This window comes from Nicotiana tabacum, chromosome 8, assembly GCF_000715075.1.
Source record: "Nicotiana tabacum cultivar K326 chromosome 8, ASM71507v2, whole genome shotgun sequence".
In the NCBI taxonomy this organism is placed as follows: Eukaryota; Viridiplantae; Streptophyta; class Magnoliopsida; order Solanales; family Solanaceae; genus Nicotiana; species Nicotiana tabacum.
This window is the reverse complement of record NC_134087.1, coordinates 146,047,346-146,064,258: the sequence shown is the minus strand read 5'-3', so window position 1 is coordinate 146,064,258 and position 16,913 is coordinate 146,047,346. Positions and strand designations below refer to the sequence as shown.

General features: G+C 37.3%; 1 protein-coding gene across 8 annotated transcripts in view; it reads right to left on the bottom strand.

The window, feature by feature from the left end:
- The window catches only part of LOC107832360 (uncharacterized), a 56,374-nt gene extending 46,240 nt beyond the window's left edge, over positions 1–10,134 (bottom strand). For 3 of the 8 annotated variants that reach the window (XM_075219737.1, XM_075219739.1, XM_075219740.1), the window contains exons 1-5: positions 9,990–10,133; positions 9,488–9,690; positions 9,202–9,382; positions 6,678–6,757; positions 6,290–6,328 (exon numbers count right to left, since the gene is read on the bottom strand). In XM_075219737.1, the coding sequence (XP_075075838.1) occupies positions 6,290–6,328; positions 6,678–6,757; positions 9,202–9,382; positions 9,488–9,643 (456 nt within the window). In that variant the 5' untranslated portion in view covers positions 9,644–9,690; positions 9,990–10,133. Of the gene's footprint in view, positions 1–6,289; positions 6,329–6,677; positions 6,758–9,201; positions 9,383–9,487; positions 9,691–9,989 lie in introns of all 8 variants that reach the window. The other 5 variants (XM_075219743.1, XM_075219744.1, XM_075219738.1 and 2 more) reach the window with 5 other exon arrangements.
- Between the last annotated feature and the right edge of the window lie 6,779 nt (positions 10,135–16,913).

Sequence of the window (16,913 nt, the reverse complement as noted above, 5' to 3'; positions counted from 1 at the left end):
ACTAACTAAAAAAGAAAGTGTGCCACATAATTGGGACAAAGGGAGTATCTAATTATGATGAAGCGGGATTATATCAGATCAGACAAGTTAGTAAAGTTTCTGATAGAGTTGATTTGTATTATCTAATTACGATGGTTCTGTTAGTGCAATCCCAGCTGAGACTACCATGAATCAAAGCAGTGAGTCTTATCATTTGTCCATCTCATTTATCCTCTCAACTAACATCCCATAAGTTGAATGGAAAAAGTTATCTGAAGTGGGCTAATATGTTTGATTAGCGATTGATGGACAAGGAAAACTTGGGCACTTGACCGGTGGAAGTAAGGAAACTTGAAGCTGGATATCCAAAGATGAATGCCCGAAGGTTCAAGAACTAATTGGTGATTGTGTGGCTTCTAAACTATATGGAACAAACAATAAGTAAACCATACTTAGTTTACAATGGATGTATGGGAAGTTGTTAAAGAAACCTACTTTGATGTAGAAAATGCTTCTCAAGTTTTTGAATTAAAAATTAAGCTTTGGAAGGCTAAGCAGGGAGAAAGACAGGTGACCATCTATTACAATGAAATTGTTTCATTTTCACAAGAGTTAAAACAATGCTACAATGATGAGTGGGAGTGTCCTACGGATAGTGTGAGAGGAATGAAAAAGGAAGAAAATGAGAGAACTTATCTTTAGAACTTACCTAAACTTAAAGGTAAGTTTTACAAAACGGTTATTGGACCGACTATGTTGATGGGGCAGAGTGTTGGCCAGTTAAGAATTCTTAAATCCAGAAGATGAGAGTAGCAGAAATGAGGATGTTAAGATGGATGTGCAGGCATATCAGGACTGATAAGATTAGGAATGAAGATATTCGGGTCAGGATAGGAGTGGCTTCGGTGTAGGACAAAATGTGTAAAGCGAGGCTTGGATGGTTTGGGCATGTGAAAAGGAGAAGCACAGATACCCCAGTAAGGAAGTATGAGAGGTTATCCTTGGTGAGTCTAAGGAGAAGTAGATGTGGGCCAAAGAAGTATTGTGGAAAGGTGATTAGGAAGGATATGGTGTTGCTTCAGCTTACCGAGGACATGATCCTTAATAGGAAGGTATGGTCATGGAGGTCGAGAATTAAGGTAGAATGCTAGTAGGTAGTTGAGAGTGTTTATTTCCCATACCAGTAGTATTAGTGTTAGTCTTGTATACTGTTATTGTTAGATATCTATTACTACAGGTTGTTCCTTTCGTTTCATTTTCTCATTATCTTGTTGTTATTCTGCTTGTTGCTGATGCTTTCTTTTCATCTTTCCTGGAATCGAGGGTCTGTCGGTAAGGTTTCCGTACACACTACCCTCCCCAGACCCCACCTTGTGGGATTATACTGGATTTTTTATTGTTGTTGTTGTATCTATTCCTAGCGGGACTAAACAGAGAATTTGATGAAGATCTCAAATCCTTGGGAAAAAACCTTGCCTTCTTTGCATGAGACACTCTCAAAAAAAATAAGAAGAGAAGAAACAGGAGCAACATTAGGTTGAAATCAGATCCTAATCCGGATCCAAAAGGAATAGATTCTTCCACACTAATAGCTGCAAAACGGATATGATGACAAGAAAAAGAAACCCTAGTGTGATTTCTGTAAAACGCACTAGCACACCCCCGAAACATGTTGGAAAATTTACGGGAAACCTCCAAACCAGAAGAAATAAAAGGGTTGACAATCAAGGCAGCCAAGTATTCCAAACAACCAGCGAAGAGCTTGGGAAAGAGTCGTCTTCTGGCTCCGTTCACTGAACAGCAATTAAAACTCTTGCACAAGCTTCTTGAGAATCAACTCCAAATCAGTAAATAAAGTCTTTCCAATCCCTCTTATTCTTTTGCCCAAACAGGTATTGTACCCTTTATTTTTTCTAAGTACTCACTCAAATTGTGTAAACTCCTAAATCTCGATTCAGGAGCTACCGAGCTAGTAACATATGACAGAAATTTTTCATTTTTTTCTCTACTTGCTTTGTGCAGGGACAAAAAATTCGAACTGCTCATAGATCTTTTTCAATTCAAATAGCTCATAGATCTTTTTCAACAATTACCGGGAAAAGGAACTATCAAACTGACTCCTTCCTTGACCCACTTTGATGTCCTTTATGTCCGAAATAAACTTGCCATCTTGTGTCAGTTTAGTATCAGTTATAAAATTAACCCAATCACTCAATTGTTGTGCAACATTTGACTCATTTTGTGGTGAAGTTCAGAGCAAGGTCTTGAAGAGGATGATTGCAATGCTAAGCAATCAGGTGGTCTTTATTTTCTTGAGGATAACAACTTTGTTTTTACTGAGAGTAAGTTTATGCTTTGGCATTGTAGGTTTGGTCATCCTGGCTTTCTTATCTAAAGCATTTGTTACCTCAATTGTTCCCGAACAAAAGCCTTCCTATTTTTCGGTGTGAATTTTGTGAAATGGCAAAACATCAACGTTTTTTTCCGCTCATCAATATCATGCCTCAAAACTATTTAAGCTTATCCATAGTGATGTTTGGCGACCGTCTAGGGTTTTAACAAATTATGGAAAAGGGTGGTTTGTGAATATACTGATGTGATCACTAGGAAAAGGGTGGTTTGTGAATATACTGATGTGATCACTAGGCTTAGTTGGGTTGAGCTATTGAAAGATAAAACAGAGGTAAAAAAGGTGGTCGAGGTTTTTTATGCTATGATTGAAACTTCAAAAAGAAATCCAAATTATTAAGAATCATGGTGGCTAAGAGTTTTTCAATGAGCAGTATGGAATTTTTTAAGAATAAGGGAATAATTCATCAAAATTCTTATCGTGACAACCCCTCCTCCAAAAAAGACAAATAGGGTTTTCGAGAGGGAAAAAATAGGTATTTACTGGAACTGGAGCCTTAATTCATCAAAATTCTTATCGTGACACCAACCCCCCCCCCCCAAAAAAAAAACAAATAGGGTTTTCGAGAAGGAAAAAATAGGTATTTAGTGGAACCGGAGCCTTAATATTTATGGGGAGAAGCGAATCCCCCCCCCCAAAAAAAACAAATAGGGTTTTCGAGAAGGAAAAAATAGGTATTTAGTGGAACCGGAGCCTTAATATTTATGGGGAGAAGCTCTTTTGACTGCCACCTATTTAATAAATAGGATGGAATCTAAGGTTCTTAGTTATATAACTCCCTTTAGCCTATTCAAAGAGAAATTTACTACATCTAGGCTAACTACTGATTGGCCATTAAAAGTGTTCCGATATAATGGGCTTTGTTCACAACCATGATCATACTGGAGCAAACTAGAACCACGTGCAAGAAAGAGTAATATTGTAGGCTATGCCCAAAGTTAGAAAGGGTATAGCGTCATGATCTAAAAACAAAAAAAAAATTGAGGTTACTATAGATATTACATTTTTGAAGCCCAACCTTTTCTTTTGGCACTCGTCTGCAAGGGAGAAATTTGTAGAAGAAGATTCTTTTTGCAATGACGAAGGAATGAGTCAAAACCAAAGAGATCTAATTTACCTGATAAACACAGGTGAGCTAAATGTAGGTGACAGTAATCTAGGAAAAATAAGGAATGGATATGTGATATAGGAAAAATAAGGAACGAAAAATGTTGTAGATAATAAGGACCTGAATTCTGAACATACAAATCAAAGCATCATCTGATTAACAAAGAGAACGTTGAACATACTAAAGAGCAGCCTGTTACGAGGAGAAATGTGGGAAAAGAGACCAAGAACTCTCAACACGGTCGGGCATCCACTGGAATAGTATATTTTATTCATTCACGGAGTTCATAATTTATAGAAAATAGCCAATCAATCAAAAGGAAAATAATCCTTTCATTCTAGATAGTCCAGAATTAAGAGAACTCTAATCCAAATCTAATCCCTAAGAATTTGAAACTTTCCTAACCATCTGGTCCGATATGACCTCATATGATCATAATCAGATAATACAAATCAACACTCCCCCTCAAGTTGGTACATAGATATCCAACATGCCTAACTTGCTCACAAGACCTTCAAATCTCAAGTTAAATAACCCCTTAGTAGAAATATATGTTGTGTTGACACAAATAGTAAGCACACACTTCCTACTTTGAGCTTCTCCTTGGTGAAATGTCTATCTACCTCATTATGCTTTTTTCTATTATGTTGAACTAGATTATAGGTTATACTTATGGCAACTTTATTGTCGCAGTATAGCTTTATCGGTAGAGTCATAGGTCTTCGTAGTTCCTTTATCATTTCTTAAGCCAAATCATTTCACAAACTCCAAGAGTCATGGATCTGTACTCCGCTTCTGCACTACTTCATGCCACAACACTTTGCTTTTTACTTCTCCATGTCACGATATTTCCCCAAATAAATGTACAAGACCAAGAAGTAGACCTTCTATCAGTAGAGGACCCTACCAATCTACATCCGCTATATTCCTCAAACGCTCATTTTATCACTATTTTTGTATAATAATCTTTTTCTCGGTGAGCCTTTCAAAATACCTCATGCCACAACACTTTGCTTTTTACTTCTCCATGTCACGATATTTCCCCAAATAAATGTACAAGACCAAGAAGTAGACCTTCTGTCAGTAGAGGACCCTGCCAATCTACATCCGCTATATTCCTCAAACGCTCATTTTATCACTATTTTTGTATAACAATCTTTTTCTCGGTGAGCCTTTCAAAATATCTCAACATTCGATAGACAGCCTCTTGATGTTCTTTTCGGGGAGGATGCATAAACTGACTGACTAAGCTTACTGCAAAAGCTGTATCAGGACGAGTATGATAGGAAGATTATCTTCCTTACCAATCTCTGATATTGGCCTTTGTCAATCGAATCTCCTTCTTTATTCCCGAACTTTACGTTTGGATCAAGAGGAGTTTCTACGGGTGGCACAATCTCATTTCTGTTTCTTTTAACAAATCCAATACATATTTTCTTTGAGACACCATTATTCCTTCCTTATGATCCAGCCATCGCCATGCCAAGAAAATACCTCAAAGGTCCCAAGTCTCTGACTTCAAGTTTTGATGCTAATTGATCCTTTACGTTCTTCATTTCAGTTGAGTCATCTTAACGTAAAGTATGATGTCATCAATATACACTATAAGGATTGTTATTTTTCCTTGTAGTGAATGTCGAATGAACATTGTGTGATTTGCTTGTCTTTGAAAATATCCTAAGCCTTTGACAAACTGAGCAAATTTGTCCAACCAAGATCTCGGAGATTGCTTTAGACTATTGGTGTAAAAGCGATGCAATTGATGCATTCCCAAGAAGAGCATTGATCTCCATGCTTAATTCAAAGTTATACATGGAGTTGGCTAAGTTTCATGAAGTTCTAACACCAATAACTTCATATCGTCAGTTGAAGTTTGATAGTCAATATAGAAAGATTACATGGAGAAGGCATGGTAGAAAGTTGAAACTTAGAAAGTGGGATTTAGTTCGACCACATGCTAAGTTTTCTTACAACGTGAACAAGCTCTATGATAAGCTACCAAAGTGTAACTTGAAACCTGGTGAGCATTGGGTTTATTATGGCAAATCTTACGCCATTAGACTCGAGGATGAGTCTTTTTCAACCAAGGGAGAATGATGCAAAGATCAAGAAGGCTGGGAATTCAAGAAATCCAAGAAGTACAAGAATCCATCCAAGATTAGGATTTCTTTTCCTTAAGATTAGGATTTCTGATTTCTTGCTTCCTAGTAATTTAATTCTTATTTTAGTAGGATTATATTCATAATTCTAGTCAAATTAGGATTGTTAGTTGGTATCCCATCCTTACTAGAATTCTCTTTTCTATTTAAGTTAGGATAGGTGTTCCTTACCCTTATTCTTATTTTAGTTTAATTAGGATTAGTTTTTCTTAACCTCGTTAATTTTACTCATTATAAGGCCTATTTAAACTTTAAAGGGCTCAATATGCTGAAAATAATGGTGGGTGATTAGTTTTTCTAAGCCCTTGCTTCAAAAACATGATTTACTTTTTATTTCATTGTTCTTCCTTTATTCAACGGTTCTTGCAACCTTGCGGGATTGAAGAACGTGTGGGTGAGGTTTCTTTTTATCTTACATTCTTCTAACGTGAGTTTGAAGAACGATTTCGCTAGTTTTGTGAAAAAATTTAGCGTGGTGCCTTTGTTTTTCTCTCTTCTTTGTATTTGAGAGGTGCAAAACCTTGAAAGTACATGAAGGAACGATAAAGAAGTAAAGATGACAACAAAAATCCTATTGGCTAATACTGAAGAATATTTTGACACTAATATAAACAGAGAAGAAAAGGTGCTTACCACTACATGTGAAGGAAGAAACTCCAGAACGTCAATAATCTGCAATATAAGCATGTTCGCTAGATCAATATATGAACTACAAATAAAAGAAGACGACTGCTGTAGATCTATACAGTAGATCCAAACTAATTCAAGCAACTACAGAAGAGCTAAATTAGCAAGTTGCTTGAGTTAAAATAAGCAATTTAAAGTTTTCTGGGAATCCTTAATTTCTGGATTCACTTATTAAACAAGCATGGAGGAGTTCCTTAAGAAGGAAAACATCTTCATTTACAAAGGCGTCTAAGGTTTAAAGGGTAATCCCGCAATGTAGATACGAAATTGCCTTACTTTGCCCATGTTACAATATCACAAGAAACATCAGGAACCTAAAGGAGCAAAGACTTACAAGTGACAATGCTGTAAATATAGTCAGTACCCAATCTCCATTGCCATCAGCGTGTGAAAGATGACCGTGGTGCAGTTTAGCTGCTCAAAACATAAATGGAGAGGAAGAACACATGTTCATATCTAATGGGATTATCTATATTCCAATAAGCTCATGATAAAAGGTCCAGCTTTATCGAGTTAGCAAGTGAAATAACACAAAATTCTAATTCGCACTAACTTTACTCTTCCCTTGTCAAAGTGTTCTATAATTTGCTTCTTTCAGTTTTCCAATTCAAGAAGCTTAGCTATATATCAGAAGCAAAATATGCATATTTCATTGATGTCTTAGGAAAGGGTAAATTACTGTAAAAACTGTATCAACATAAACCAAGTAGAAGAAACTTCTGGCGTTGTAAGTCAGTCTGGCAGGCAAGCACAAAAAAGCCTTCGACTTATGCCATCGAGAAAATCGGATATCGCTTAAAAAGAAATTTAACATAATAGATAAAGTTGGACTATGAGTAAGTACATTCTAAAGATGTTAAATTGTCATCTTTAAATCATTTTGCAGAAAGCCTCATCAGCTAATAGAATTTGGATCACATTATTACAGTCCCCCGCAAATAGAAAAAAGAAAAAAGATGATACGGAATGAGAAATGAAGGTTAGAATAGGACGAAGAGGGAAACGACAAATTAGCACTTCATAGGTCTATTAATGATGATAACATACTTCATGTTGACAACTTGCATTTAAGAATATTAACTTTCCGTCAACCTATTTTTTGAGACTCTGGCCTTAGAGCAATGATTTACACCAATGTTATATCAATATGTGAAATAATTGATATTAAGCTTTAAGCAATGCACCATCACCACAAGATTTAATACTAAAGTCTAAGAAAGAAGAGCAAATTTCTCCATGATATGCCTGTGAGCTCTCTCTTGTGTTCTACCAAATACCAAGCACAAACAAACTCAAACCTCAAGTAGAGACCTCGGTACAAAATAAAAAGCAATTAAAGAAGCAAATTGATAAAGGCACATAAAAAAGAAAGTGATTGATAACTCAAAATGACAGTACCATACTTAAGAAATCTTGTTTCTCTTATCCACCCAAAAAGAAAAAGGCCTCTTGCTAACGCTTTTGCTTTTCTTGGTTTGGACCTTTGATCCCATACAATCCTCCATATATAACCAAAGGTTTTTGTTCTTCCTATACCCAACAAATACCTCGTCCAGAAAAAAGGAAAGAGAAAACAAAGGAAAAGGAACTTTTTTATGTATAAAAAGGATTCTTTTCCTTTTTCAGTTTTATAAAATAAGTGTAAAATTCCTTTTCTCTTGACCCACCTGCTTAGTGACTAAAGTAAATAGGCTGATGTTTTAACCTCTGTTCCATTTATCTCTTTATTTCCTCTCAAATCAGACATAGGACAGAAAATGATCTTCATTCACTTCTTTCTTCATTTTTATTTCTCTCTCTTGTTCCTTCCTTTCTCTTTGTTTCCCTCTTCTCCAAATAACTGGTTAACACAAAAAAAAGTATTTCTATGCAAGTTGCAACACGAAGAAAGCAAGTTTCACCATGACAAATACTTTTTTCACAAAATAATAACTAATGTGAAGGTAGAGGCTCCTACGGAGAGTATTTGGGACCGTCAAAAAAACTGGGAGCCTGAGCAGGTAAATGTTGCTCCACTATTGATTAAGAAACTTTCAAATTTGTAGTTGTTAGCTGAAGATAGATTCCTACTACTTCTCACTAGCAATGGAACTTCAAAGTGTATGCATCTACCCTCCGAAGTCCTTTAATTGAAGACTCAGCACTTTTGTGAATGTCATGTTTCTTATGATTTAGAATATATTGCAGGATTTTCTTCTGTGATCACTTGATTTCATCGTACTTCTGTTCTGTGAAGAATTCATACATGATACATCCATCATTAACTGAATTATCAGATACTTGATCTTTCCAACCAAAGATTTATACAAGGTACGAGTTCTATTAAAGTGATGCAGAAATTTCCCCACATACAAGGCGTACACAAAAATGTCATTCTCCGAGAGATTATAAAAACTCATTAAGCAACTTTAGTGTTCTTCTTTTCCTGAATCTTCCTCTTTTTCCATCTATTGATTTGTCTACTTGCTTTTGTCAATTCTATTCGTCACTTAGGTCCACCCCTCCCCCCTCCCTCTGTGCCTTAACTTTCTATGTTCTCATATTGCAGAAGCAATCAAACAGAATTATTCATTAAACACCATTCAAATTTCAAGCATTGCAAAATTGCATTTTGGGATGGCTTCTATAATCTATAAGACCTAAAATCTACTTCAATATAGTGAAAGTGTTCAAATATTGTATAACAATTTCTCCATTATTGGAAATTATGGTTATCAAGATAAGAAATGCAAAGCAAAAGCAGATTTTATTGGTTATATATAGTTGATGCTTTGTAGATCTAATACATCACAAATACCCACAATCAATATCCAAAGTAGGATGAATACGACAATCAATGATACAGACAAAAAACATACCCAGCAGCCGGTAATAAGCTCGGTAAATTATTGAGGTTCCGTCAATGAGCATGACTCTGCCATTCGAAGGATCAAGATTGGGCGACTTAATTTGAGTATGGGGAAAATCAAAAAGCACATTTCTATGTAACACTTGCTCTGATTCAACATTATTAGCAGAAGAAACGGCTCTGCAGTAACCCTGACAAATTATAATTATTATATATATATATAGCCAATTAGTGCTTTAATGTTGAAAAGTACAAGGGACTGAAGATAAAGACTAATGGAAGCTTTTTCTATTTACCCTATTAAGAGGAGATGTCGATAAAGAACAAATGGGATGTAACTTTCTGAAACGGGAAGTACTGAAATTGCCACTAGGCGACTGAGCAACCCATATATTTTTACTCCCTAAGTGAAAGAGAGTCCTCAAACAATGTGACAGTTGATGACATGCCATGTGCTCGGAAACTTGCTCCCTTATTACACTTCAACTTCAACAAAATACTGTGAAAATCCAGAAATTAATAAGTTAAAAGTTTCGAAGATAACATTTACAAATATTCAAAACGTTTCACACTATATCAGCTAGTGAGTGCATACTAATTGACAACTATATATGCTGTACAACCACAACTATAAAGTTCAATAAAAATTTCTGCGTACTGATGAAGTAGAAAAATTTAGGTTTGGACCCATTTGAAAATAGCAAACGAATTATGTGTAAATCCACCACAGTAATCAAGAAAAAACAGAGTAATCTATCCACCAGGAGCAATTGAACTTTCAGGGGAATTTAATCTCACCTTTTTTACCTGGGATATCTGCTTTACAAGAGCAGCGCCATTTGGATTACAGACCGCGAACACGGTCTCTTTTTTCTTCCTTCCGAGAAAAATGGTCCTTATGTTCAGGGTAGGTTCAAAAATAATACGTACTAGTGAACATTTTTGGTACATCTATTAAATATTAGCCAAATACACAGAGCTGCGCCTTAAAGTTGACACTATTTTTTATTTTGCCACTTCAATTAAGGTTTGTTCTTATTATAGGCTGATATTGAAAAAAAAATATTTCTCATATTTTTTGTACGTGTATATATATATATATATAAGTAAAATAACAATTTTATTTAATATTATATTATTTTTAAAAGGTAAAAAAGGCGAACGACATTTAGCTAAGGGCTTTCATGTTTTTAATATAGTATAAATATAAATATATACACACACTAGTCTTTAGACACGCAAGATTACACAAATATTATAAACTAATATATTTGAGTTATGAAATAGAAATTAAAAAAAGTAAGTTTTATGAATGATGATCCTATTAGGTAGTTCACTAAAGAAAGAAATTTTGCCCCATATACGTGCCTTACTGTAATTTCAGTGTATAAATCATGGATTCTTATATTTTTTAGGGGGGGAAATGCAAATAGAATATCATTACTATATTTTTACCAATGATGCATTATATTTTGAGGAAATGAATAATCCTTCTACCTTCTGTATTAGATAGAGAACATTGAAGTCAATGACAAGCTTCGTTTGTCACGGTAAGAGTAAGTCATTTTGTTGTCATAACTATACGAAGAACAAATACCATTGTTGTTGCATATGTTATTAGTACGCGTCAGAACTTAACCTAGAAGATAACTATTGATTTTGATAAAAATTCAAGCATGTAGAATTCATGATGGATGACAAAAGTGCAAATTGAAGTAGGGTTCAAAACAAGAAATTTAATGAAATTAAAAAGATACTTTATAACAATATAGAAAATATTACTTATTCTGAATAGATGGTCAGGTTCTTGACCGAAAATTAATCTTAATTTGTTTTGCTCCTCTTAGGTCATTGTTTAAGCAAGAAGATTAAGCATGGTACAAGGTGGAGAGTTAGAACATTCACTTTCTTGTGATTTTTACTTTAACTCCAATTAATGTCATCAACTTATGACTATAATAGAAGGAAATAAGTAACAAAGAGATCAATACTTTCTACTGAAAACAGTAATAATCATTTCCAAGATTAAATATGCATAGACAACAATATCAAATTTCATAGATATAGATACAACAATATATTCAATAAGAGGAGTAGATATAAAATAAGAAACACTTATAAAAAGTGCAATAACAAAGAAGATATAAATTTATCTGCGAAGATTGATTTTGTGTGTACCTCTTGTGGATGAATATTGACTAAGGCCAGTAAGCTACGCAAATGGCGAATATGTATAATAAATCAAAAGAATAATGCTAGTACATGTGATGACCCGACCCAAATTATGTATTTTATGGCCTTAAAAACTTTATTTTATCCCTCTTTAATTTGCGTGCGCAGTCCGGGCGTGTTTTCGTAAAGCTTTTATGTTGAAAGTTGATAAAAATAAGGATTTTTGCTTAAAATTTTCATTTGAGTTGTCTTCGGTCAATATTTTTGGTAAATGGATCCGGATTCGTACTTTGACAGTCCCGGTGGGTCCGTATCGAAATATGGGACCTGAGCGTATGTCCGAAATCGTATTTGGAGGTCCCTAGCCAGAGTTATGGATGTTTGTTAAACATTAAAATCTGAAAAATTATTGGTTTTTAAGAAAAATATTGATGTTTGATCTTGTTGGTATCGGGGCCGTATTTTGGTACTAGAGCCTAGTACGAGGTCAATATAATATTTAAGACCCGTCTGTGAATTTTGGTGAGAAACGGAGTTGGTTTTGATGTGATTCGGACGTCCGGTTTTGAAAAATAGGAATTCCAAAGTGTTCTTGAGAATTTCATTTGATTTGGTACCAAATTCGTGGGTTTAAGTGTTATTTTGGCGATTTGATCGCACGAGCAAGTTTGTATGATATTTTTAGACTTGTGTGCATGTTTGGTTTGGAACCCTAAGGGCTCGGGTGAGTTTTGGATAGGCTACGGAGTGAAAATAGGACTTAAAACACTGCTGATGTATCAGATTTTTGTTGCAAGCCTCAGACCTCGCAAATGTGAGGTCAAGCGTCGCATTTGCGACCACTGTTGGGTTCGCATTTGCGATACACTTATCGCATTTGCGAAGAGTGGCTGGGAAGGCCAGCATTGGCATTTGCGAACAATGCTTCGCATTTGCAATGGGGACAGGAGGGAGGCAGTGTTCGCATTTGCGATCATTGGATCGCATTTGCGATCAGCTCAACTCGCATTTGCGAGCATTTCTTTGCTTTTGCGAAGGAAGCAAAAGTGTGAGAGACTTGCAAATGCGACATCTGTAGCTGTGTAAAAGTAACTTAGAGGGAATTTTTCATTCATTCTTCAAATTTTCAAAACCTAAAACACATGAGGCGATTTTCCAAAGATCATTTCTTCCCCCAAAACATAGGTAAGTGATTCTAAACTAGTTTCTTTCAACTTTTCACTTTATTTTACAAGATTTAAATCTAAAATCTAAGATTTTCATGGTGGAATTGGGGGGTTTTGGATAGAAATTAGGGATTTGATAAATTGGGAATTTAGACCTCAAATTGAGGTCGGATTCCAAAATCAATTACATATCCGAGCTCGGATGTGAATGGGTAATCGAGTTTTGGTCTAAATTTCGGATTTGGACCAAGCGAACCCGGGTGTTGACTTTTGTTGACTTTTTCAATAATGGCCTAATTGAATTCTTATCGATCATGGGTGATTCCTATGGCTTATTTTGAAACGTTTAGTTGGTTATTTGCTAGATATTGTTGGTTCGGAGGCGTGTTTGAGAGGCAAAGCTGTGATTGAGTTTTGAGTGGCCTTTGGAGCGAGGTAAGTATTGTGTCTAACCTTGACTTGAGGGAATTAGGGACCTCGGACTTTGTGATATGTGAATTCCATGTGAGCGGCATATAGGCACGGTGACGAGTGCTTATACGCCACAGAATTATCTGTTTTTCCAGATTTATCACTTTTCCTTAATTGTTTTCCCTCATATCTTAATTGTTACATACTCTAAATGATTTCCATGCTTAATTGCTACGTGTTACTCAATATCTCCTTCTATTAACCATGTTAGTTCTTTTCATAGTTCCCCTAATCCCTGCTATTTATTTAATTTGACTTGCTTGTACCTCTAACTGTAAATTGCTGGTTTGATCTCATTGTGTAGTATTATTTGTATAGATTCTACATTGAACAAGGTTCCTTTTCTTGGTTCAGTTTGGTATTTGCTTATCATAAAGGCCTTGTGATTTAGCATGTTGAATTGACTGAATACATTGATTGTTTGGCACTGATACGGTGGGATCGGGTTGCACGCCGCAACAGGTAGAATAATAGTGGATTAATATGGTGAAATAAGGATGAATTATGATATTGATATTGATACTGATATTGATATATAGTGGAATCGGGTTGCGCGCCGTAACAATATATATATATATATATATATATATATATATATATATATATATATATATATATATATATATATATTACTGTTATTGATATTGTTATGGTAGAATAAGGGAGGATTATGTGTTGTTTGGTGGGATCGGGCTGCGCCGCAACAACCTATATGTTTCTATTTCTTGAACTGAATTGTTTTCCGATATTTTTATTTGAGTTGGTAGAGATTGGTAATTTTGGACGACGTTGGTTTATCTTCGAGGTTGTGGTTATCATTTCCTGTTGGCTGTTTAATTCTGTACCGTATTTCAATTAGCCTCGTCACTACTTCGTCGAGGTTTGGCTCCGCACTTACCAGTACATGGGGTCGGTTGTACTCATACTGCACTCTGCACACTGTGCAAATTTTGGAAACGGTCCCATCGGCGGTTATTAGCAAGCTCGGATTGGACATTTGCGGAGACTTGAGGTACGACTGTTCAGCACCCGCAGCTCTAGGAGTCCCCATCCTCTTTTCTTTTAGCTGTACAACTTCATTCACACAACTTTGTACTTATTTCAGACCTTTATGTGTATTACTTTAGAAACTCGCGTACTTGTGACACCAGATTCAGGGAATTTTAATAGACGTCGGTTGTTTAGCTTCCACATTTGTACTTAGAACATATATGTTATTTCAGTTCGTTATTAATGTTATCACTTAAACTGTTAAAAGAAGTAAATTATTCTAACGTTGGCTTGCCTGGCAAGTGAATTGTTAGGTGCCATCACAACCCTGATGGTGAGAATTTTGGGTCGTGACAAGTTAGTATTAGAGCATTAGGTTACATAGGTCTCACGAGTCACGAGAAAACTTAGTCGAGTCTGGCGGTTCAGTAAGGAGATGTATGTACTTTTCTTCCGGAGGCTATGGAGTTAGGAACAATTTCTCTTCTATTCTTCTCTGTCGTGCGATTTTTATTCTATCATTGTTGATTGAACCCTTCTATTCTATTCTTTCACAAATGGCGAGAATGCATACTGCATGTTCAGCTGAGCAGCAACTCCTACGAGGGGTAGGGGTCGAGGCCGAGGTCGTGCCAGAGGCAGGGGCAGAGCTCAGCCCCGAGCTCGAGTAGCAGCACCAGTGGTAGAGCCTCAGATAGAGTTTAATGAGGAGGTTCCAGCCCAGACGGTGCCTGTCGGACCAGATCCAGTCCCGGAGGGGTTCATCGCCACCCTAGTACTTCAAGATGCTTTGGTCCGTCTAGTGGGTCTTATGGAGAGTGTTGCTCAAACCAGCACATTTTCTATGGCACCAGCCATCTCTCAGGCTAGTTAAGGAATCCAGACTCCTGCTACTCACACTCCGGAGTAGATGACTCCCTAGTTTCATACTCCAGCAGCCCAGCTAGTGGGGGCAGTTCTGCCGGGTGTTGCAGCACAAACTGGTGATGGATCAACTATGTCTTTGAGGCTTTGTGGAGGTCGAATAGGTTTACCAAGCTTTTCCTAGTTCACTTCAGCGGTGCATCTTCAGAGGATCCCTAGGACTATTTGGACAGCTATCATGAGGTGCTACGAAACATGGGGATAGTGGAGGCCAATGGGGTCGACTTTGCTGCATTTCATTTGTCGGGTTCCACCGACAAATGATGGAGGGATTATATGTTGACCAGACCAGTTGGGTCGCCTGATCTTTCTTGGGACCAGTTCTCTTAGTTATTTCTTGAGAAGTTCCTTCCTATCACTCAGAGGGAAGGCTATCGGAGGCAGTTCGAGCGTCTTTAATAGGGCTCTATGACTATCACTCAGTACGAGACTCGATTTATGGATTTGGCTTGTCATGCTATTCTTCTGCTTCCTACCGAGAGAGAGAGGGTGAGGATGTTTATTGAGGGACTTGCTCAGCCTATTAGATTGCAGATGGCTAAGGAGAGTGGAGTGAGATTTCTTTTTAGACGGTTGCCAATGTCGCCAAGCGAGTCGAGATGGTTCTATCTCAAGGAGGAGGTCAGGGGTCTGACAAGAGACCTAGTCATTCTGGTGGGTTCAGTAGTGACTCATCTAGAGGCAGGGTTACTTTTGGTAGAGGTTATCCTCCCAGTCCATATCAGTAGTGCTTCAGGTATCCCACTGTGCTTTAGGGAGTCGTGGTCCTTATGTGCCTTATTTTGGGCATCCAGCTTACAGTGCACTGAGCTCCTATCATTGCACCTCCTATTCAGAGTTATTACTGTGGTCAGCCAGCCCATTTGGGTCAGCCTCAGTTTCAATAGCCATAGTACCAATATGGATGTTTTGAATGTGGTGGTTATGGGTATATTATGAGGACTTGTCCGAGATTATTTGGCGGCATGCCACAGTAGAGTTCTCGTGCTATGATTCTGGCACCGGTTGCATCACCGCACGCTCAGCCAGCCAAAGGTAGGGGTCAGGCCGCTAGAGGTGGAGATCAGGCCGTTAGAGGTGGAGGTCAGGCCATTAGAAGTGGAGGCCAAGCCGCTAGAGGTGGATGCCAACTAGCAGGAGGTCGTCCTAGAGATGTGGATCAGAGTGGTGGGGCCCAGCCCCGATGCTATGTTATTCCAGCCAGGCTGAGGCTGAGGTTGAGTCTTCTGACGCGGTTATCACATGTACGATTTCAGTTTGGAGTAGAGATGCCTCAGTTCTATTTGATCCGGGTTCTACATATTCATACGTGTTGTCCTATTTTGCTTCATATTTAGTTATGCCTCGTGATTCTTTTAGTGTTCCTGTATATGTATCCACCCATGTGGGAGATTCTATTATTTTAGATCGTGTCTATCATTCGTGTGTGGTTACTATTGGAGGTCTTGAGACTAGCGTAGATCTTTTACTTCTCGATATGGTTGATTTTGATGTCATTTTAGGTATGAATTAGTTGTCACCTTATCATGCTATATTGGATTGTCACGCCAAGACAGTGACCTTAGCCTTGCCGGATGTTGCCTCGATTAGAGTGGAGAGGAACCCCTAGCCATTCTACCTGTAGTGTTATCTCTTATATAAAGGCTCGACATATGGCCGAGAAGGGGGTGTCTAGCTTATTTGGCTTATGTCTGTTATTCTAGTGCGAAGGTTCCTCCTATAGATTATGTGCCTGTTATTCATGAGTCTTCAGAGGTGTTTCTTGCAGACCTGTTGTGGATGCCACCCGACAGAGATATGGACTTCTATATTGATTTGGCTACGGGCACTCAGCCCATTTCTATTCCGCCATATCGTATGGCCCCGCCAGAGTTGAAAGAATTGAAGGAGCAATTGCAAGATTTGCTTGATAAGGGCTTTATTAGACCTAGTGTCTCGCCCTGGGGTGCGCCTGTGTTGTTTGTAAAGAAGAAGGATGGATCGATAAGGATGTGCATAG